General features: G+C 44.3%; 2 protein-coding genes and 1 pseudogene across 3 annotated transcripts in view; 2 read left to right on the forward strand and 1 right to left on the reverse strand.

Moving 5' to 3' along the window:
- Positions 1-3,530, forward strand: part of LOC109451843 (UPF0461 protein C5orf24 homolog) — a 34,433-nt gene extending 30,903 nt beyond the window's left edge. Inside the window, exons 4-5 of one of the 2 annotated variants that reach the window (XM_019740377.3) lie at positions 1,057-1,187; positions 2,699-3,530. In XM_019740377.3, the coding sequence (XP_019595936.2) occupies positions 1,057-1,187; positions 2,699-2,895 (328 nt within the window). In that variant the 3' untranslated portion in view covers positions 2,896-3,530. The other variant, XM_074313531.2, reaches the window with a different exon arrangement.
- Positions 3,531-7,506: 3,976 nt separating this feature from the next.
- Positions 7,507-22,969, forward strand: part of PCBD2 (pterin-4 alpha-carbinolamine dehydratase 2) — a 46,025-nt gene continuing 30,562 nt past the window's right edge. Inside the window, exons 1-2 of the mRNA XM_074313533.2 lie at positions 7,507-7,792; positions 10,604-10,735. Of these exons, the coding sequence (XP_074169634.1) occupies positions 7,709-7,792; positions 10,604-10,735 (216 nt within the window). The 5' untranslated portion in view covers positions 7,507-7,708. The remainder of the gene's footprint in view (positions 7,793-10,603; positions 10,736-22,969) is intronic.
- Positions 22,638-22,950, reverse strand: LOC148758274 (small ribosomal subunit protein uS8 pseudogene; annotated as a pseudogene).

Genomic DNA, 22,969 nt, shown 5'->3' on the forward strand with positions numbered 1-22,969 from the left:
CTGCCCGAGTTTACCTGAAACTTTATGAAGAAAATTTGCCCAACAAGTTAGTAATTCTCACAAGGGCTTCAAGGAAATATCTAAGTGGCCTGGCCCAAGGGAATAGACTGATGGAAAGGACATTTCAGATCAATGTCCAGCGTTGACCGAGCTTCCACTGCCCCCAAGCCAGCAGGGCAGGCTCCCAGCACCTGCTCAGCACTCTTTGGTTTTGAGTCTGGTACTGGCACCTCCACTTCCACCCCTCACTCCCACCAGGATTCCATCATCTGCTTTGTTCCACGCATCCTTCTCCGTGCCTGGTATGGCCTTAATTATGAAGAATAGGGGATATTTGTTCTTACTTATGGCGTGGGACATGTGTTTGCCTCATATGTTAATACTTAAACTACAGCATGTTTATAAAAGAAAAAGCCCTGATTATCCATTATTACCATTTTACTAATAGGGGAAACTGAGGCTTCAGGAGGTTAAGTAATCTGCCCAAAGTTAGGCTTGAACCCAGAGTGTTTTGACCTGGAGCTTATACCACGGCTCTGTATTATGTTAAGGTGAAAGCAAACTGCTCAGGTCGTAGTACTTCCGAATCACCCTGCCCTAATGGTGAATTTCCTGGTGTGTTTGTTAGGTCATAGCCTCCTTTGTGCCCATTTACCAAGGTCATTGCTTACCATGAGTTGAATCTTTTATGAGGGATGGAGATGTACATTCTGGAGTGTTTGACATGTCTTCTGTCAAGTCAGTTGACACATGTGCTTTGTCCATGAGTTAGAATTTTCTGGTCTGGTCTGTTTTGGCAGTTAGAAACGTAAGTAGTGGAATAATTGGGTCATGAGTAGTTCCATGTTGTAATAGAAAGCAACTCAGCAGAACAGAAGTGCCCCCAACCATGACCCCTAGGAGGGAGGTCAGAAACGGCAAGCCTACAGTTTGAATATCAGAAACCTTCGTAGGTCACACGAAACAGATCGTTTCTCATTTATTGTCACCCATTGGGAGATGGTAATTATTTGAGAAAGCCACTGTTAATTCGGGTTTCTTTACTTTCTTTTGTAGCCTTTCTACTAGGTTTGGCACCGTAGCCGTTCCCAATATCTTGTTATTTCAAGGAGCTAAACCAATGGCTAGATTTAATCATACAGACCGAACATTGGAAACACTGAAAATCTTCATTTTTAACCAGACAGGTATGTAGAAATAATACGCTGTAGAAGAAGACATTTTATTGCTAGGGGTATGTGCATTCTGTGGGTTCCAATCTGCTATTATCCTCAAACGAAGGATTCAAGATAGCTTTGAGATGTAAAACTTATTTTCTAATGAACTGTTATGAGCCTGTTAAATGTCTCCCAATCAGTAGCAAGCATAACACGGATAGGTAATTTTAATATGATTCAAGATACCTTTTTTAAAAAAAAACTTTATTGAGCTATAATTCACATACCATACTCCTGTGGATACCTTTTTACATACATTTTTCATCTAAGTATATTATTTACACAGAAATATGCATCAGTCATTACTGAACTGGGTGATGAATTTTCACAAAGTAAACACCTTGGGTAACCAGTACTCAGATCCAGAAAGAGAATGTTACCAGCCCTCCTCCGGCACTATGCCCCTGCCCTCCCCAAGGACGACCTCCATCATGACTCCTAACCCATGGCCACTCAGCAGAACACAAATGCCCCCAGTCAAGCCCCATAGTGTTACCCGTTTTTGAACTTCATATTAATGGAGACAAAGTATGGATTGTTTGTGTCTGGCTTATTTCACTCACCATTATATCTGGGGGACTCGTCGGCATTGTTGCGTATGGTTGTGTTTTGTCTTTTGTTGCTGTATAGTATTTTGTTTATTGATCCATTTGCAGATGTTATTCTAATTCCTTAATATTTGCCAAACCAGATGGCCTCACTTTTTACTCTTGAAGAGTTTGAGCACGGTATGCTGAAGAAATCTTCATTGCAAAAGTCCAACCCTCAAAAGCTGGAACACCCATTATGAGCACCCTTCCTCCTCCTGAAGTGTATTCACTTGAAATAAATACAAATTAAAACATACCTTACCTATATGTTAAGATGCATGTGATCACTTATACCTAACACAAAAGAACAAAGAGCTGAGTTACCTCAAAGGAGTAACCGGCTTGTTTCCAGCTGATTAGCTATTCCAAGCCTTGTCACTCAGATTGATATGGAGAGAAGGAGCCATTTTGTTCAACGCTCCAAGAAAACCTAGGACACAAATGAAACGTAGGAGTCACTGCATCTTTGGTAATCACCATCCCAGTGATGTTAGTTGTAACAATTCTTTTAGTAGATTTATTTAAAATCATTTTGAATTGAGCATTACTTAACCTTTGAAAACACCCTATAGACTCCTGCAAGTAGCTTTTCTGGCTACCTGTTGAACTTTGTTCTCAAAAGAGAACAAAAGACAACTCTTATTATAGTGCACTAAGGCCCCTCTGATGAGTTCACAGAAATTCTAGTGTTTTAGCTTTCAGTAGCTGCATGGATTCTTGTTCCTTTGATGTAGTGGGGAGAAAGGCAAGTTACAAATTACACCTCCAGGCAAGTGAAACCCATCCCAGATATGTTCGCAGGGGTGTTACGCCTGCATGTCAGTTTGCATGCCATGCAAACTACTTCAGAAAGAGCTGTGTCTGATTTGAAACAATTGATTTCTCTTTCAGGTATAGAAGCCAAGAAAAATGTGGTGGTAACTCAAGCTGACCAAATAGGCCCTCTTCCCAGCACTTTGATAAAAAGCGTGGACTGGTTGCTTGTATTTTCTTTATTCTTTTTAATTAGTTTTATTATGTATGCTACCATTCGAACTGAGAGTATTCGGTGGCTAATTCCAGGACAAGAGCAGGAGCATGCGGAGTAGGGATGAACTGAAAGAAGTTGGAAAGAGGAATTTCAATCCTTCATTTCAGAAATTAATGCTGCATTTTCATTTTCTCCAGTGAAATGTTGACTTACAACTTCAGATTAAAAGAATCATGTGCTGTGACACTGCCCCCTTACATATGTAACTCCCAAAATTCTGCCCCTTAGTGTTCAAATTAAACTTCAAAAATTATACCTACAAAAAAAAAAAAAAAGAATCATGTGCGTTTGTTGGACTGTGGAATGTGTAAAAAAATTATAAATTGGTGTTTTAACTAGTGTTGCAATAAGCACATGCAAAAATATTCAATAGAATTTACCATTCTTGTTTTTACTACTTGAACATAATCCAATATTTTAAGGCAGTAATCCAGTTTGAAATGTGAAGAAGTATTCTGGTGGAATAGTGGGGTAGAATGACAGTATGCTTATTGTACAGGAGGCAGAAAGACTTTCAGATTATAGTTTTAGAAAACTTGATTCCTTATATATGTCTAAGAAGGTTTTCTATTCATTTGTAGTTTCTCTCTCAGAGTCTATAAGCAGGAAAGTGTTGTGGGAAAAATAACTAGAATTGATAAGTGTGACCTTACAAGTATCAACTGATGGGAAAATAAAAGTCAAATACCTTGGTGTTTTGATCTCTAATTTCACTGAAAGAATTTGAAGTGGTTTAAGAAGTTGTTTTTGGGTAAGGCAGATGTTAGGAGAAAAATATGATCATAACTAAAGCTTCTTATCAGTTCTGTGCTCAAGTATAACTTAAATTTTAGTGTTATCCAACCAAGGTTCATACATTAACTGAACCTTAAAGTATTGCTAGCACTGGGCTAGGTTTAGTGAGAGCCAAAAGAAACATAAAACACTGTTCTTGCCCACAGGTTGATTCTACTCTAGTTTTAGGACACATGTAGAAAAGATCCAATGTGTAATTTACATACATTTTTTGAAAATCTCTCTATTCAATACCCTCATTTTACATAAGAGGCCCCAAATAACTTGCTCTTGGTCACGCTGCTTGCAGTGGTGGGACCCAGTGCCAGATCTAAGCATAAATGGCATGGTACCCTGCCCTGCCTCTCATTTCCTTGGGGCAGATTCCCAGAGTGCGAGTTATCCTATTAAAGATATAGGAATTTTCATGCCTTTTGATATGTAATGGAGCCCTAGTCTGGTCTGGGGGGTGTGAAAGGCTCCTAGGATGACCAACAGATCCATACCTAGCTGAGGGAGGCTACATGGGTTCCCCCAGAGGAATTTCAGGTGTAGAGGGTCAGCAGGAAGCATTGGTGTTGAGGGTAAGCTCTGCATGGAACAAAGTTTTTACATATTATAGAAAGGAGAGCAAGATCTGCTCCAATAGTGCACATCAGCCGTGCATGTCTAGTGGGTGCCCCCAGCAGATAACTACCTACCATTGCATAGCTCTGTAGTGCTGCAGCAGAAGGGACTCCACTGCCCCCCAATGGAGTCTGAAATACCGGAAGCTAGGGGCATCCCCCAGGCCATTGACATATGAGCTCCACAATTAAGTTTGTGAACTTGTTGCAATGATGTTGCTAACCTTGTCTGATATGAGACAAGGTTATGAATTATGAATTTGTACCAACTGGACAGTTAACCAAGTTTACTATTTGGAAGTGCTGAAAAGGCTGCATGAAAAAGTCAGACGACCTGAACTTCTCACCAATTCACGGCTCTTGCATTACGACAATGCACCAACTCACAGGGCACTGTCTGTGAGGGAGTTTTTAGCCAGTAAACAAATAAGTGTATTGGAACACCCTCCCTACGCATCTGCTCTGGCCCCCAGTGACGTCTTTCTTTATCTGAGGATAAAGGAAATATTGAAAGGAAGACATTTTGATGACATTCAGGACATCAAGTGTAATACGATGACAACTCTGATGGCCATTCCAGCAAGAGTTCCAAAATTGCATTGAAGGGTGGACTAGACGCTGGTGTTGGTGCATAGCTTCCCAAGGGGAGGACTTCGAAGGTGACTGTAGTGGTATTCAGCAATGAGGTATGTAGCACTTTTTCTAGGAGGAGTTCTCGAACTTCATTGTCATTCCTTGAACATGCTTAAGCAGAATAAAGGAGCGCACATCGAGTCTGAAATGGGGCAGGATATTCCCACACAAGCGATGAGCCTGTCACAGGCTGTGTGGGCTCTTCCCCTATTGGTAAGAAAGTGTTCCAGGCCTGATGCTCATTCTTATGTGGCCTAGCAGGGGTTGAAAGACAGGAGACTGCCTTTCCCAACGTGTCTACGACAGGGGCTGTGCCCAGAAAATCTTTACTAAGGTACTTAAATCCTATTAATTGGAGAGCTTCATGAAAGCAGAGCATTCATAGCCCCTGTGGGTGGTCATCACTCACTCTGGACCCTACCAGCATCCTGCTGCCGCTTTCATGATTGCGGCTGAGATGCCAGTCTCATACAGTGTGTGTTAAGAAAGGAAAATGATTATAAAGTAAACTTACCAAAAATGAGGAGGGGACTTGGAAGGAGTTCCCAGGCATAATTTCTGATGTAGTGATGCTGGGGTTTCCCTCACCAAGAAACAATTCATTCACACCAACAAGGTGTCCAAGAAGTCAACTCTTCTGATACGCTATCCAGACATAGTATCAGGCTCCACAGGTTATGGGTTCAGTAACACAAGACTGCCCCCCACCCCCACCACACATACACACACATACACACACACACACACACACACACACACACACACACACACACATACACTCTAGATTCCAGTCACAAGCCCAGGTTGTTAACCTGTGCTTCTGACAGACTGGCTATAAATCAGAGGTTCTTATGACCCCTGTGTTGGGTTCAATTAATTTCCTAGAATGATCACAGAGCTCAGGAAAACCTGTTTACTCACTAGATTACAAGTTTATTACAAATGATAATTAAAGATATGAATCAACAGCCAAATGAAGAGACAGATAAGGCGAGGTCCTGAACAATGGAGCTTCTGTCCTCATGGAACTTGGGCAAGCCCCATATGGTGGTACATGGAGGCGGTCTGGTTCCCTAGCATGGAAACTCCAGATAAGGTGATGAGCTGTCCTTTGGGGTTTTTATGGAGGCTTCATTACATAGTCATGATTGACTAAGTTATTGTCCATTGGCAATTGATTCAACCTCCAGCCCCTCTTCCCTCTGCAGAGGTCAGGGGGCAGGACTGAAAGTTCCAACCCTCTAATCAAGTGATTGGCTCCATCAGTCACCAGCTTCCATCCACAGGTGCATTCCAAAAGTCATCTCATTAACATAACAAAGACACCTTTACCACTCAACACTTTGAGAAGACCAAATATATATTTATTATAAATCATGATATCATAGGACTCTAACTTGATATTAGGTTGGTGAAAAGTTAATTGCGGTTTTTGCAATTATTTTTAAACTTTTACTCCATAATTACTTTTGCACCAACCTAATATTTCACACCTACCAGTTCATTTTTCAGTTGCCACTGGTAAATATGGGAAATACAACTTTTAATTCCACTCCTAGTTTCAGCCCACCTGAGGCATCATGAAAAGAAACCAGAGTATCTTAGATAAATGCCTTGAGACCAGCGGCATTTGGTTAGGGTCTCCAGCGAGATTCCTTCCCTGAGTTTTCAAGGAAGTGGGCAAAAGTGAAGAAGGTCGGTGGGGCAGTAAGTCTGAATTTTAGGCTATTTTTGAGGCTTTTTTCCAAGTCCATATGGGAAATAAGACTAACTGCTAAGTTGAACTTAAATGGACTCATTCTTTAAAAACAAATTCTTAAGTGTATTGCTATGTCTGCAAAATTCCTTATATTATTAATTTGCTTATTTAGTAAAATATACAAGCGAATATGCTAAAAACCACTGAATTGCACACTTTAAAGGGTGAATTTTTCTTATGTGAATTACTCTCAAAAAAGACAAAAGGCAAAAAAAGATGAGAATATTAATAAATGCACACACATATATAAAAGAATGCCGCTCTTTTCCAAACCAAAGATATGAGAAAACTTGTCAAAATCTGTCAATATGTATCTCCAGAATACCTATGTGTGTGTTTCGCCTGTGGCACGTTATTGACAGCACTGTGAGCTAGGCTTTCTAGATTATTTTATCTAGGCAAAAACAGATGAGCCAGCTTGCCAGAGCCTTGACAGGGAAGGAACCACGAAGGAGCTTCGATGTGAACCTACGGCTGCCTGTCCGGAATCACTATGGTTCACTGCCCACCGCGAGCACCCACCCACCCGCAGCTCATCTCTTCTGCCTCCGCCCGAAACATCCTCCCGCCGGCGCCGACTGTTCGCACCACCGCCCCGGAGGGAGCCCAGCACGTTCAGACCGTTCGCGAGTGTGCGGCGACGCGAGGCCGGTCACCGAAGAGCAGAACCGGCGGTCAAGCCTAAGCCCAGCGTCGCGTCAGTCGCCCGTCTCCCCCACACCGGCGTGAAACCCGGCACCCGGGCAGGGAAGACGCGGTCCGGCCGCAGAGTGGGATCTGAGAGCGGCCGGGCCTGCGGGGGCCTGCGGGGGGCCTGCGGGGACCTGCGGGGGGGCCTGCGGGGGGCCTGCGGGGGCCTGCGGGGGCCTGCGGGGGCCTGGCGCGCCGCTCCCCCCGCTGCCAGCAGAGTCAGCAGTGAGGCTCCTGGGGCCTTTCGGCGCCGGGTCGCGCCTGGGCCTGCGCGGCGGGGCCGGGCTGTGTGGGGCGGCCTGGCCGGCGGCTGGGCGCTGTCCGCAGACCGGCGGCCGGACTTGTGGGCGGCGGGCAGGCAGTGCGCCGGGCAGCCCTCGGAGGGAGGCATGGCGGCGGCTCTGGGGCTGCGGGGGGCGACGCGGCGCTTGCTGGCGGCGCTGACGGGCCCGACCGCGGGTCTCGCGGCCATGGTGAGTGCGGAGGGCCCGCGGTGTGGGAGGAGGGCGAGGCCCGGTGGCACCGGCTGAGGTGGGAGGGACCCGGACAGGCCCCAGAGTGGGCCCGGCCTTCGCGCACGGACTTGGGGGAGCCATGTTTGGGCGCCGGGCCCCTGCCCAGCGTGCTGACCGGAGACACCGCTGCCCCCGGTAGTTTTCCCTTGGCTTACACATCCCGTCATAGTCTACGAAATTGCCAACCTGAAAACAGACGAGGACGACTTTCGTTTTAAAAAATATAAAAGTAGTTGTAAAAATATTTGATGGTTAGAGTCACTTGACGTGACTAAAGGCGCTGTTCGGTCCCCTAGGTTGTAAGCTCGGTGAGAGCAGGGACTCCTTCACAGCGCGCTCGCTGTAAACGGGTGACCAAATGTTGAATTATTCGTTTTGGTGTTATTTTTGGAAGAATTATTAATAAATTATCTTTTTGGTGACATCGATTCTTCTTTCCTTTTCCAAGGGGCTCCGTTCAGTTTTCCTGCTTTTTTCTAGTTTCCTAGAAACTAATACATTGGGGCTAAATTAACTTGAGAGAAAGTTTTAACGTGCAGCACCACCTAGTGGGAAAATGTTGCATTAAACTCATAATTTCATTTTCTTAAGTTGCTTTGTTAGAGCCCATTTGGCAGTTCGAAATGTTTTAATACAAGAAGTTAAAATATCTTGGGGATGAAGGAAGATAAGCTCCCTGCTTCGAGGCCGTTAAGGTGAGAACACAAGTTGAGTGCTTACTGCGACCTAGGCATGTCTCCAGGCATATACCTCTCACCAAGGTGCTGGCGATTAAGTACAATTAGTGTGTTCCGGGAAGAATGAATAAACAGACACAATTTAAGTGGCTGCCACGTGCCAGGCTCTATGTTGGGTGCCTTCACCTTCAAGATCGCTTTAATTTAAGCCTTTGACAAATCTCTTGGCAGGTAGATACTGTAACATCCCCACTAGACGCGAGGATACTGGTATTCAGCGAGGCTACGTGATTTGTTCAGCATCCTACAACTAAAAGCAACAAAGCTAGGACTTAAATCAAGTTTATGCTCTTCAAATCCTACTCTTTTCCTTGTCCCTCCCCCAACTCCCCTAGAAAAAAAATGAAGCTACCACAAAGGGTTCTGCAGAAGGTGTGTCACCAAGGCGGGGATTGGTGTTATGTAGATGAGGTGGCTCCATTTCACAGTCCTGGACATGAAGGCGTCTGTGATGAGCACAGAGTGAAGACTGTTGACCTCAGTGGGGACGTGGATGGCAGACAGCGAAACTGCTCAGAGAGTGTGCTGCGTTACCTAAAATGTGGTTGATAGTTTACTTTGCAGCTACTCAGTGTGGACACCAATAAGTCCATTTCTTTTCCAAAATACTCTGAGTTGACTTAAAATATTTAAATGTTTAATAAGAATTTTAGATTATTTCCTATAGTGGGTCTTTGTGTGAAAAAGTTCAGAAACTGTCATTTAAAACGAATGAATAGATATTTTGGTTCTTAATAGTAAATGTTTTTTGATAACAAGCCTTTGAATGTTTTTATCGAATTAAGAGGTATTTACATTTTTTTTCTCTTTTGTTGAGGGAAAGGGTAGCTGACCTAGCAAGGAAGAAAATCTGGAAAATTGGTTCATTAGTATCCTTTTCTATTCTTCATAGAATTAGTTTTCTTAAAGTAAGCTCACTGATTTTGCTCTCAATTACATAAATGTCAGTGATAAAGGTTTTAGGATTTCTGAAGGGGGAAGGAGTTGCAGTTTCGTGGTGGTGGATCTAGCTCAGCTCCTAGTTACCCTTTGATGAGGAACCAGTCTGTGTGGGTGATAGTCTGTCTCTCACCGGAGCCTGCAGTAACCCTGCAAATAGGTAAGATAGGAGGTATTGTATTGGTTGGCACTTACGCCAGAATGAGAATGAAGCTCTTCTGACGTCTACTGCAGTGCCCTGCTCTTCTCTCTCTGGCCATGATGTGTAGTTTTTTCAGTTAGAAAACAAATAGTATGGGAAGTGTGGGGCTATTAACCAACAGAACTCTGGGCTTGCGAATTTCATCAGCAGGGTGAGTAGGAGCAAAGTGGGGAAGGCACACAAGTGCTTTGGACTGGGCCGTGCTCTGGCCGCACAGGGGAGGGAGTTTGTCTTACTGGTGATCTTACTCCACTAAGGCAAATGGCTTTATACCTGTAGTCCAGAGGGTCTGTGGGCCCCTCCAAGTTATTATATAAAATCCTATGTAAAGAAGCATTTGTTTTTTCCTGTGTAGGGTTGGTTTTCATCAGACCTGGGGATAATGAACCCAGGTAGTTAAGACCCATGTGAGTAAGCCATGAAGGCTACTAAGGCGGTGTGGGACCACATAACGAGGGGTAGACCAGGCGTGTAGAGCCCTGAGTTCTAATCCTGGCCTTGCCAGTGGATTAGCAGGGTTTTCTTGGGTGGGTGTGTTTACCTCATTTTCCTAAGGCCTGGAATGCTGGCCATTGGTAATGGTCATTGGTAAGAAGCCCAGTGGTAATGGTTAATCTTAGTTATAGTGGTAATAAAGAGAAGCTGAATTGTGAAGTTGCGGCAGCAATGAGGGAGGGTGAGACGTCATACTGTGGAGGCAGCTTAGGTTGTACAGAGCGAGCCTTGTTTTTATCTATGTTTTGAGAACTTTGTATTTTGAGAACAAAGGAACCAAAGATGGTTAGAAATTGTCCTTAAGATTTTTCTGCATCTCTACATAAGGAAAATAACTATAAGGTTATTTGAGTTTAAACCTCTACATTTCAGATATTACATGTGTTTTTTTCATAGTCAGCAGATGCCCACTTGTTGACAGCTGAGGAGAGGAAACAAGTTATACTTGACCTTAAAGCAGCAGGATGGTTGGAATTAAGTGAGAGAGATGCCATCTACAAAGAGTTCTCCTTCAAAAATTTTAATCAGGTAATTACTACGTATTCTTGCTAGTGCCATGGTCTGTTTTTGTCACCTTAGGCTGTAATTCTTTCCAATACTGCTGGTTGTCTGGTCCCATGTGGACCCAGGGTCCAGATCCGCTCTTCCTTAAGAAATCAGTGATAGCACTCCATCTGCGTTGACGCTGCTACCACTCGAGTGGGTCATTCTCAGCTCTGGGGGAAGGGGGTGGTTTGTGTCATTTGGAAAATCAAATTCTGAAACTACTATTGCTTTAATTTGGTGCTGTTTAGGAGATTTAGTTTCCTCTCAATTTTTAAATAACACAGTAAGAGAGTGTGAGCTTTTTATGTTGAACAGAAGGGGGAATGAGTAAAAACAGTTGAGAAACACACACCAGCTTGACTGATTTCCTGTAATTTTCTTGGATGATTGTCAAGTTTTCTTTCTCCTTGTCATTGTATTTCTGTCTCTAAATCATTGCCCAGCCCGCACCCTGGGCTCCTTTTCCCCAAGCCCAGTAGCCAGCTCTTGAAGCTTCTCTTAATAGCTGACCTCCCTGTGGAGACTCAGCCTGACTAAGGTACCTGTCCCTTTAGGGTCCCACCCTGTTTAGAGAGTCATCTCCCATGACTTACCCTTCAGTTGTTACTCCATTGCATTCATGCAACTCAATGCTGTGGACTCTTTCATGTTTGTTCAGTTAGTTTGGTAATCCTCTGGACAGATTTATTGTTTTTATTTATATTAGGTGTCAGCATCTAGAAGGCAGAGACCATGTTTGCTTAAATAACTCTCTATTGTACCTAACACAGTTCTGGGTACAAACAGGCATTTGATAAATGCAAACATTGATTACAGTGTTTGCTAGTTCTGGAAGGGTGTGTGAGGACCAGATTTCCACCAAAGAAAGCTTCAACATGTTTTCCTAGTAAATGCCTTTGGCTCCACTGAGCTGCATGCCCTGTTCTGCTCTCCATCCTTCTGCCTGCCAGGCTTTGCTGTGAGTCTCCAACTCCTGAGGAAACTGGGACTGAGCCGACTGCCCGTCCCGGCTGCCCCATGTGCTCAGAAGCTCTTGTCAGGGGCTTAGCACTCTGTGGCTGGTGGCAGGGAATCCCATTGGTACAGTAAGCTTGTGCATAAGCTCTAGGTAGCATTTTCCAAGCTTATTAAAATTCTTACATGTGTACAGCTTGACTTCTTTAAGCCTGAGCTAATTTATTGGGCTTGAACATGTGGCTTAAAGTACTTGAGTAGTGTTGCCTCAGGCTCTGCCCATGAGTCAGTCGTCCAGCCCCACTCGAGCCTTATGCCGGGGTGACTTTCGGAAATGAGGGAAGGGACACTGTCCGGCGCATCCTTGATGAATTGTAACATTATTCACCAGGACATTTAATAAGCTAGATTCCCTTCCCCGCCCCTTTCATTCAGCTTTTAGGAGAAAGAGGCAGATGACAAGAAAATCAGCTGATGTCAGGGACCGTGTTCAGAGAACCATCCCGGAGTCAGGGTTCTCGCCAGGCTTTTGTGACTTCTGCATGTACAGTGGCTTGTCAGTGCCCACCAGCCAAAGGCCACCAGGAACGCACCAGCAGTTGAACAAGCTGGGCTTATGCTTGTTGAAGCGAGGGAGAACACATAGCATAGGGAACGGTGGGGCATCGCAGGAAGACAGAGTCACACTTATTACAGGATTTGGGTTTGTCTTAGTGATTTGGGAGAGTTTTAAGGAATTAGCGCTTTGCTCTGGAGTGGATGCTCTCAGAAAATGGGTAATTCTATAATTCAGTTTTTTTTTTCCTTAAATTGAAGTGCTTTAAAAAAAATTTTTTTATTTAAGTGTAGTTGGTATACATACTATATTAGTTATATTAGTTTCAGGTGTACATATAACTCAGTATTTTAATAAATCCTATCAATAGGGAGAACAGACTAAAGCAGAAATTGGTAAAAAGCAATAGTTACCCATTATCTGGGAGAGGGGGGTGTTTAGTATTTTGTTTATGGTTTGTCTATATTCAAATATCATCACAGAGTAGTCTTGTTTTTGTCTTAATGTCCTAGAGGCCACCTGGTCACCTCCCACACAGCACAGGATTTGATCAGGTAAAGGTAAAGGTTGGTGGTGACATGTGGCCCGAGGCCCCATCTGGAACCCCTGCGACTGTCTCTGAGGGGGTCTGCTGGGTCCTGGTGGCCTCCAGGAGAGTGGCATTGTCTAACACTGGTGTTTATGTTCAACACCAAGGCCTGGTATGAGAGCCAGGCCGGCTCCTGGCAACCAAGGTCTAGGTCAGCTCCCAGGTGTCAGCGCTGCTTTTCTCTTTCTCACCATTGATGCCGCGAGTGCTGACCCTGTGGCACTGACAGAGCCTTACTTCTCTTTTATTTAGGAAAAGTCTAGTTTTTAAAATTATAAAACAATAGCATAAGACGTTACAGTAGGTTGGTATAACTAAAAAAATTCCCATTGTAAATACTTTCATCTTTTTTTCCTATTCTATTCTGTTCTGTTCTTTCTCCATAGGTATAGTTTATTCACAATGTGGCAGTGGTACATGCAGTGAAAATTTTTAAGTTAGTTTAATTTTTATTGTAAAAGTAATATTCATTAGCTCAACAGATATTTATTAAGCACTTGCTCTGTGCCAGGCTATAAGCTCATATTTGTAGCTTCCATTCTAGTGGGGAAGATAGACAATAAATAAATGAATAGATAACGTGATTGCAGGTAGTGATAAGGGCCATGAAGAAGAATAAAGTAGGATATTGGAATGGAGAGTGGCAGAGGGGTGAGCACACTATTTAAATTTAAGATGGAGTGGTCTGGAAAGACCTCTTTGGGGAGGGGACGTCTGAGGCCTGAATAATGTGAAGGAGCTCAGCGTGTAACAACCCAAGGAAGAGCAGTCCCGAGGGCGAGCACAGCACGTGCGAACTTCCTGAAGCAGGAGTGATCTTAGCATGATGGAGAAGGCCACCGTTCTGGAGTGCCAGAAGGAGACAAGACTGGTGGGAGATGAGGCTGAAGAGAGCCCTGGAGCCTTGTCCACATGAGGAGGAGTCTGGATTTTATTCAGTGAAGGAAAGCTATGGGAGGATTTTAAGCAGAGAAGTGCCGTGATTTAGTTTACGTTCTAAAAAGATCACTCTGGCTGTTCTGCCGAGAGTAGACAGTAGGGGGTAAAGAGTGGAAGCAGACAGGCTGTATGCCGTTGCAGTAGGCTAGGCACGGGGTGATGGGAGACTATGGAGGTAGCAGTGGAGTGGACAGAAACGTGGGATTTCTCAGATATTTTGAAGGCAGGATGATCAAGACTTGCTGTTAGATTGGATGTGGTGGGGGGGAGGCTGAAGGGGAGGGCCAAGGGTGATCCCAAGGTTTTAATTCACGCTATAGGGTGAAGGGTGGCACCATTGGTGTCGTTTACTGGTCTGAGGAAGATGGCATGAAGGGCAGGGTTCGGCATTAGGTAAGAATCCTGTTTGGTACATGTCAGGTTTGAGATACTTATTGGACACCCAAGTGACTATTGGGACAGCAGTTTGATATATGAGGTTGGAGTGCCGGCTGGAGATACCTGTTTAAGAGTGTCAGTGGGGATAATTGTGAGAGCACAGTGCTTAATCAACATGGGAGGACAGGATGGAATGGGCAGGTGGAGGTGCAGGGCCTGGTGTGTGCATTGGAGTAAGAGGGCGGAGTATATGGGTATAGAAGCCGTAGGTTGCTACACTTGTCCTGGGAGAAAAGATAATTCTCTTCTGATTGTTCCTATTGTTTTAGTGAGCTCATCAATTGAGAATGAGCAGGGGTGAGAGGGAGGAGTGTTGGAGATCTGGGAAGACAGGAAAAAGGAATGGAGCAGTCATGTTGGAGATGGGGACTGTGACACTGAGCTAATGAGGGAAATGTGGTCAATTGCGGGGTAGTTCTCAGTGTGCCTAGAATTGTATGGTTGGACATTTAAAGTGAAGATTTTGTGTGTTTTGTCCAGCCATGCTCAGCTGTTGGGCACAGGCTCAGAGTAGGTGCAGAGTTGGGCTTAACAAGGGCTGAACTTTTGCCAAATGCGTGCAATGGAAGAACAAGGGGCAAGAGAGAGATTAAAATATGGGACCTTGGAGTCTAAGCTGGTGAGAAGGGAAGTGCAGCTGTGATGTGGAGACGGAGAGTGAAGACGTGGGAGTGTTGTTTCATATAATCTTTTTGGAGGCCAATTGTGCAATGTCTGTCAACTTTTAAAATGCACAGACCCATTGTCCTAACCTAGAAATTTACCTTCTAGATACAGTCCTGTAGGCACGCAAAATGGATATATGAGAATGTCCATTATAGCCTGGTGGGCCTAAATCTTCTATTGGGAGCAGACATTTCCATGTTTACATGCACACCTTGGGAAGACCATGCCTCCCTTCTGCAACCCTGCCCTTGGCAGGTCAGGGGGGCCCACTGTGCTCCATGTGCTCCTGGCAGTGGCAGCGTCTCTTCTGGGCTCAAGTCTGTAAACTGGAGGGAGCCACCCTCACAGCTGGTCCCCTCTCTCTTAAGAGAATTCAGCCCACACTGGGTTTTAGTATATATGTATGTGTGTGTATACGTATATATCTATCTCTCTCTATATAGATATATATTTAATATAATCTATGTATATTTAATCTTTGCTGAACATATATGTAAAAAATGTAGTTTCATTAATTCAATAGGTTATGAACATTTTTCAGGTCTTTATGTAGTCTTTTTATTTTACTTACAATAAACCTTCAGCAGTAAGATTATACTTGGTTGGGTGTTACCCTTTTTATTTTATTTTATTTTATTTTTAAAACTTTTATTTATTTTAAGTGTGTTTTTCCAGGACCCATCAGCTCCAAGTCAAGTAGTTGTTTCAATCTAGTTGTGGAGGGCGCAGCTCACAGTTGCCCATGTGGGGATCGAACTGGCAACCTTGTTGTTAAGAATACCAAGGTCTAACCAATTGACCTAACCAGGTGTTACCCTTTTTAAATGGTTTGCTCATGCAGTGTGTGTAAGATGGAATCACAAGTTTGCTTTAGAATTCATTGCTTTTATTTCTGTAGAAAGTGAACCACACATTTTAGAAACATTTTCAGTGACTCTGGGTGAAAAACCTATTTCTCAAAGCTTTGGGTTATTCTAGGTTTTGCTATAATAATAAATAGCCAGCAAAATACATTTGAACTTTTTTTCTAATTAAGGTTTTATTCCAGGATATGATTGGTTCCAAACAGTCCACGTGCATTTGATAGCTCAGAATGGGTGCCAATACTGAGAGATTATAAATATGAAAATTCCTAAGCGATCTAATAGTGTAGGTGGGTAAAGTGGCCGCAGGTTTCAGCTGTTGTTGGCCCACTGTCTTCGTGGTGGCGGTGTACCTGCCGGATGTCCTGGGTGGGTGGGTGGTGTGACAGCGACAGAGCGGCTATAAGCAGTCAGAGCCTGGCAGTGCCAGGACTCGAGGCAGGTAGTTTCCATACTTGGAGTGCTCAGACTCAGGGTGGGGTTGGCATTTGTTTTCCTTTTTCTCTTTGCATGTGGACATAAGGAGGGAGAGGTCTCGAAGGGACATAGAAAGTTATTCTTACGTGTGTGGCTTCTGCAGGGCGTTTGCATTTGAAAGAACGAAATGTCAGAAATATGAGTATCCCATAAAGATAAATGTTTTTATGCGTTGTCATGTATGGGAACAAGCAGGAAGCTTACAAAATCAGAGGAAATTTTAAACTGTACAAGTAGGTGCAGAAGGGCGGTCTTTGGAACCCAGGAAACAGCTACTCCAGATGCCAGCAGGTGGAGCCCTCTAGGACAGGAGCCCCAAGTGGCCAGGCGGCAACACAACCTCAGTCTCACTCCTGGGGCCTGGGGCCGCCTTTTTCAGCATGGAAACACGCTTAGTGTCAGGAATAGATCAGCAGTGGTGGCCAGGCACCTCACCTGGTTTGGTACCTTTTGGGTGAATGAAGAATTCTGGGCGGAGGATATAAGGCGTTTCCAGTTGAGAATGGAGAGCTCCTTTGATTCAGGAGAAAGGGACCGAGTTTTGTGAGAAAGCACTGTAATTCGCTGCCTTCCTGGAGAAGCTTCTGTATCTTGCCTGTACTTTCTTAGGTGGGCCTGCCTGTAGTGCATTCAGTTTTGTTAGATTCAGTCAGACCTACGAAATGGCAGTTTTACATGGTTCAATCTGATAGCTTGTCAGGTTGTAGTATCTGTTGCAGAGCAAGGTCCAGGCTTTATTTGTTCCATATCTCATTTATCACATTTTGGTTATTGTAACTGCTGCCATTAAAAGATTTTTAGAGCTGGAGTGGGCAAAGAATGTCCTCGTCCATGGTGGTGACAGTAATGGTGGTGGGGTGGTTCTCTACATTTAGTAGCAGTAGCACCATATGTGAGGTTGGGATTTGTGAAGTGTTTTTCTTCCAGTGCCCAGAGCTTCTACTGTAGAGCAGTTGGAAGTGACTGTTGCTGGCTTACTTTATAAAAGTGTTTTATTGAGAAATTTGATAATAGGCTATGGTTAACGTTTTGAAACACTTAGTGACGTCAAAGGCTTGATGACATCAGAAGAAAGACAACTGTCAATGAAGATCTTAACAGTCCTCTGCAGGACGTGGGTGGAGGTCTCCAAGCTCTTCCTGTGAACGGATCAGTACAGGTTTTATTGTTCATTGTTGTGCACCATCATTGGATGCGATCAGAGTTATGGATCAGTGATGCAATAATGTACATGTCACATCCGAACACTCTTGAAAGTGAATACTCACTCTGCCTGGTGAGAGTCGGGGAGCACTCCCGGAGAGGAGGGTCCCAAGGCTTAGACATCCTGTAGATTAGACAGTGTCATTTTGCTTTTAAAGTACAGGCTGATGTGTGTGTGTCTGGGAGCCAGGGAAAGTGAGCACTTGTATGGTTAGCACACATGGTGGCTTCTACTTAGCATGTGCCCACGATAACCACAGCCACCTAGAAATCTGAGAAAGTGTCCTTAGTTGTCATTGTCATGGAGAATGGAGACACTCACATTTTAGCAAACTTTCTTTAAGATTGCAGATGCTATTAAAAATCTCCGGGTGATACATTCCTGTGGGGGCTCACTTTGGAGTGAGTTCCACGGAGCCCCAGGCAGGCAGGTGGTCGCTGGGACTTCAGTGTTGGTGTCCACCCGGGAAATTAGGGTCCAAAATGCTATCATTTGGAGTCTTGCTTCTGCTGTTTATGTTATACAATAGGCTTAGCCCTGATGTGTATTTGTAAAAACACATGCAATAGATGGACGAGGGGAAATGTAAAACAGGTGTCAAAAATGCAAATATGACAGCACATGGCAGTGTGAAAATGCTGTGGTCATTACACCGTCCTTTAATAAAAATGGACTTTTGACTGCATCATTTTTTTCTTAGCCATAGAGTAAGTCTTCTGTGTACGGAACTTAGCCTGAGTATTTTGTAAAAGTCAAACAGCCAAGAAATATAATTTCCTCAACAGTCTTTGTCTTGCCCTTTTACAGATGGCATAAAATCAGGTGTGTAAAAAATAAAAAGCAGTTTGAGCTGACGTGAAAGGTATTTCAGATTTATGCTTTGCAGATGATATTGGTATGATTAATGCATTCATTGCTTTTTTTTTTATTGCTTTTCACAGATAATGTACATGATGCATGGAAAATGTTGTGGGTTCTAAATCTTTGCCAGGTTTAGACTGTGAATATCAACAGATGTTATCATATAAGTACTATAATCATTATAAAATAAAAAATTTGTCATGAAATGCATTGACATAAATTTCATTTATGTAAATTGCCTTCATTAGTATAAAACCTTAGTGTAGCTGTTAGGGTTTGTGAAGCACTTTAGATGAGATTAACTTGGTATAATGTGGTCACAAATGGGTTGCTTTAAATTTAACTGACAAGAAAATAACACTCAAAAATTAGGGAATTACTGAGGCATTTGTTTTCAGCCTGCATTGCTGGTACCGCTTAAATAGGTTGAATATGAATTAATAACAATGGACTGCTGGCTCAATAATTATAGAAAATAATTTACAGGAGACCTTAAATAATGACTTAGAAGTATTTTGGTCTTGTTCTTTTCTGTTTTTCTTGGGTAAGCCAGCCCATTGCTTCAATACAGCCATTGTCAATAGTGTTCAGGTTTGCACAGCAAGTGTTGTCGGTAGAGTTTTGATGCATTAGGGCTGTGATATAGAAACTTGTATTCAGCTGTTTTAAAATATCAGACATTGGGTGCCTGATGGAATGGCCTTATCAGCTAGTCAGCTCTTCCTAGCAGCAAATACAATGCTGCACTCATGTTTCTGTCTCTGGGTGGTGACCAGTTGCCCTCTGTCTCCAGCTGGTAGCTTTCAGCCCAGTGGTGTGGACAGGTAGGGGAGGGTCTTCTTGCCTGGCTCTGACATCTCTGTTCTTCTCTTTTTCTACATCCTTTTCAACAAAACAAAGCACTACATCCTCTCCCCTGTTTTGCAGACCATTTACCATCATATTGCCCTTCTGATCTAGGCTGGAATGAGCCATTCGAACTAATTCACTGAATTTTACCTAAGGAATCGAGACCCTGGGATTGCTTGTGGTCACACTGGGTCATGTCATAGTAGGCGCCAGACTCACATCTCTGATTCCAGCAGTCATATTTTTAGATTCTACTGTGATGCAGAAAGGTATTTTTGCTTTTATTTTTGTTTTCTTTTCTAGGAGATATCTGATTTTCCAAGGACTATCTGTTGGATTACTTTTCTACCTTAACTGGGTTTGACCATACTTCCCTGAGAAAGGTATTTACCAGCTAAAACGAACAAAGCTGTACTTGTTTAGGAGTAACCGAGGTATCACTGTTGAGCCATCAGAGGTCATTTAATTGTATCATTCAAATCACTGCCATCGAAACAGCAAACACGGCTCATGAATCTGTTTGCTTCTGTGCTCTCGGACTGCAGGGCAGGAGCGTGGCCTTCTCCCATACTGTTCATCAGACTGACTTCATATGCCCCGTCCTCGCCGTTGCAGCCCTGGCTATGGACATGCACCAGACATCTGCAGCAGACCCAGTCAGGGCTGGGCTGGGTGCCGCGGGTCTCCACCAGGAGCCAGCAACCCTAGCTCCATGGGGATCGGTAGTGCAGTGAGGTCCTTGAGCTGGCAACCACGGAGGGGCTAGCACCGCTTTGGGCCCAAGGCGAGGAAGGAGGAAGATGCAAAAGAAGAACATGATTCCGTTTCCACCCAGAAAAACTCCCATTTTTGTTGGGGAGGCGGCACATCTGAATTGTACAAGATAATTGCTTTTTAAAGTTGCCATGTTAACCAGGCGCTAACACGTGAAGTATTAATAGTAATAAGCTGAAGGAGGTATAGTCTAGGATGGCTACCTGGAGAAAGGGGAGTTTGAGTTGGTCCACAAAGTTTGATAGGTGTTTTTGAGGGAAGGAGCTAAGGGAGGGGTCAGCAGGTGGCATAGGTCAAGGACAGGGAGGAAGAAGGCACACCTGATTTATAATGTGTTGGGAGCAAGGGTCCTTTGTGTTCTGTCTCTGGATTTAGCGTTGCCTCAGGTTTAGTGTATCCAAAAGCCAACTCTCTTTTCTTTTCTTTTTTTTTTTTAAACTTTTATTTATTTAAGTGTGTTTTTCAGGACCCATCAGCTCCAAGTCACGTAGTTGTTTCAATCTAGTTGTGGGGGGGCGCAGCTCACAGTGGCCCATGTGGGGATCGAACCGACAACCTTGGTGTTAAGAGCACCGTGCTCTAATCAGCTGAGCTAACCGGCCGTCCCCATAAGCCAACACTTGTTTTTCTCTTTCCTCCAACTTGCTTGTTTATCTCAGCTGTACCATCCTTTCAACACACAGACCTGAAACTGAAGAATTACCTTGGTGATCAGTCACCGAGAACTGGTCAGTCTTCCTTTAGTGTCTTTTACCAAGACTGTGCTCCTGGTTGGGTACACGTCCCCTGCTGTTTGAGTTGCTGTAGGAGCTTCCTGACGCCCTTTCACCTTTCACCTCTGCCTCCAGTAGCCTGCAAGCTGCTTTGTTGTGACCAAGTTGGTCTCTGCTCAGAAAATCCCAGTTCCTTCTTATTAAATCTTATAAGATACCATCCTCTCAGAGGTTTTCAAAGCTGCCCACAGTCTGGCCCTAATCCTACCACTCACTATTTCTCTACAAGAGGCCTCTTTACTCTGTTAGAGATTAGAACTCTAAGTCACCTAGTCCTTCCCCTTACTGAAGAAGTGGGGATACTGAGGCTCAGACAGGGAGAGCACAGAGTATTAGCGGCCATGCTGGAGCTGGAGCCCAGACCCCCAGCAACTCAGTTCAATTCTTTCCTACTTTATGCAAACTGTTCTTCACCTTCCTATGCTCCATCCCACCCATCCTACCCCCATCTGTCTCATTGCACCCACTTCTAGAAGGTTCTCCTGACTCTTATGCACTCAACACTAATAAACAATTATTACACATGTGCTGTAGGCTAGCTACTGTGCTAGACACTGGGGGTGCAGTGCGAGCAAAGCTCATTTTCATGGAGCTTACAGTATAGTAGGGGAGGGAGAGCATAAACAAAGAAACAATGAATATATACCGTATTTTGCTGTGTATAATGTGCACCAATGTTTTTGGCCCAAACTTCCAGGGAAACAGTACTATGTATAATGTGCATCCTTATTTTCCCCCTCACAAATTTGGGCAAAAAAGTGCGCATTACACACAGCAAAATGCGGTAATTGCAAATTATCATAAGTGCCATGAAGGAAAATCCTAATAGCTAATATTTAATGAACACTCAAACTGTGAGCTGGGCATATTGTAAGGACTCTACATGTATTTATTCATTTAATCCTCATAAAATCCTGTGAAGTAGATGATATTTCCTTCATTTTACAGATGAGGAAACCGAGGTTCAGATTAAGTGACTTGCCCAAGGCCCCACTGCTACTATGCAGTGGAGTCAGGATTTGACTGCAGGCAACCCAATCCCTATCTTCCCAGCATGGATACCTCCTCTTCAACAGAAGGGTGTCGTGAGAGGGATGACCAAATTCAGTTTGAGGAGAGTGGTCTGGGAAGGCCTCTCTAAGGAAGCGATAAGCTGATGCACTTTTTTTTTCTTTTTGCCCATTAAGGCTTTTATTCGCACATATGTATTACATCCGTAGGAAAAGAATCTCAGGATATTCTTTTTTTTTCTTTTTTTAAAGGGGAACATGACTTTATTGGGGGACAGTGTGTACTTCCAGTAATTTTCCAAGTCAAGTTGTTGTCCTTTCAATCTGAGCTGTGGAGGGCGCAGCTCAGCTCCAGGTCCAGTTGCTGTTGTTTGTTGCAGGCGGAACAGCCCACCATCCCTTGCGGGAGTTGAGGAACTGAACCGACAACCTTGTGGTTGAGAGCCCGCGCTCCAACCACCTGAGCCATCTGGCCACCCAGTTGCTGAGCAGCAGCTCTGGCGGACGGCGCAGCTCACTGGCCCATGTGGGAATGGAACCGGCAGCCCCTTTGCCCAGAGCTCAGTCTAACCAGCTGAGCCACCCGTCTGCCCCGAAGCTCAGGATTTTCTGTCCTGCGTGTTTTTGCCTTGCTTCTTCCTCCCCCGTCTTTCTCCCGCCTCCTCCCACCCCACTCCGGTTTAAGCTGTTGTTTCTCAGTCTAGTTGTGTAGGACACAGCTCCCTGGCCCATGCTGGATTATGAGCCTTGCGCTCCCCCTGGCTGAGGCAGTCGGTCGCCAGTCATCGGCTGGCCGCTCACAGCAGCTCACGGCAGCTGTCGCCGGCTGCCAGCCGCTCACACTGGCCACTGGCTGCTCATGGCAGCACACGGTAGCTGCCGACAGCATACAGCAGCCCGTGGCAGCTCACGATGGTTGCCTTGCTTCTTCCTAGTCCATGATTCCAGCTGAAGTTGTTAGTACAAGGGATGGGAGCAAGTTATTCTGCCTTTGTTCTAGATCTTTGAGTAACACGAAATCTGAAGCTGATCGCTCCACATTTGTGTAACCTGCCCTTGAGGTTCACAACACTTCCCAGCTGTGTGATCGTCCATGATTTCAAATCCACCAGTGTGACCATCATCACAGTTAGAAACCAGACAGTGACTTTGGAGCATGGTCTAAAAAGAACCTGGTGTTTGTCTCTCTTCTCGGCATTGTTGGTGCTCTTGAGAGCATCTTCCAGGACATTCATGAGCACCATTATGGCCGCATGGAGAGAT

This window comes from Rhinolophus sinicus, chromosome 5 (genome assembly GCF_057876585.1).
Source record: "Rhinolophus sinicus isolate RSI-liver-muscle chromosome 5, RSI-T2T, whole genome shotgun sequence".
Classification (NCBI taxonomy): Eukaryota; Metazoa; Chordata; class Mammalia; order Chiroptera; family Rhinolophidae; genus Rhinolophus; species Rhinolophus sinicus.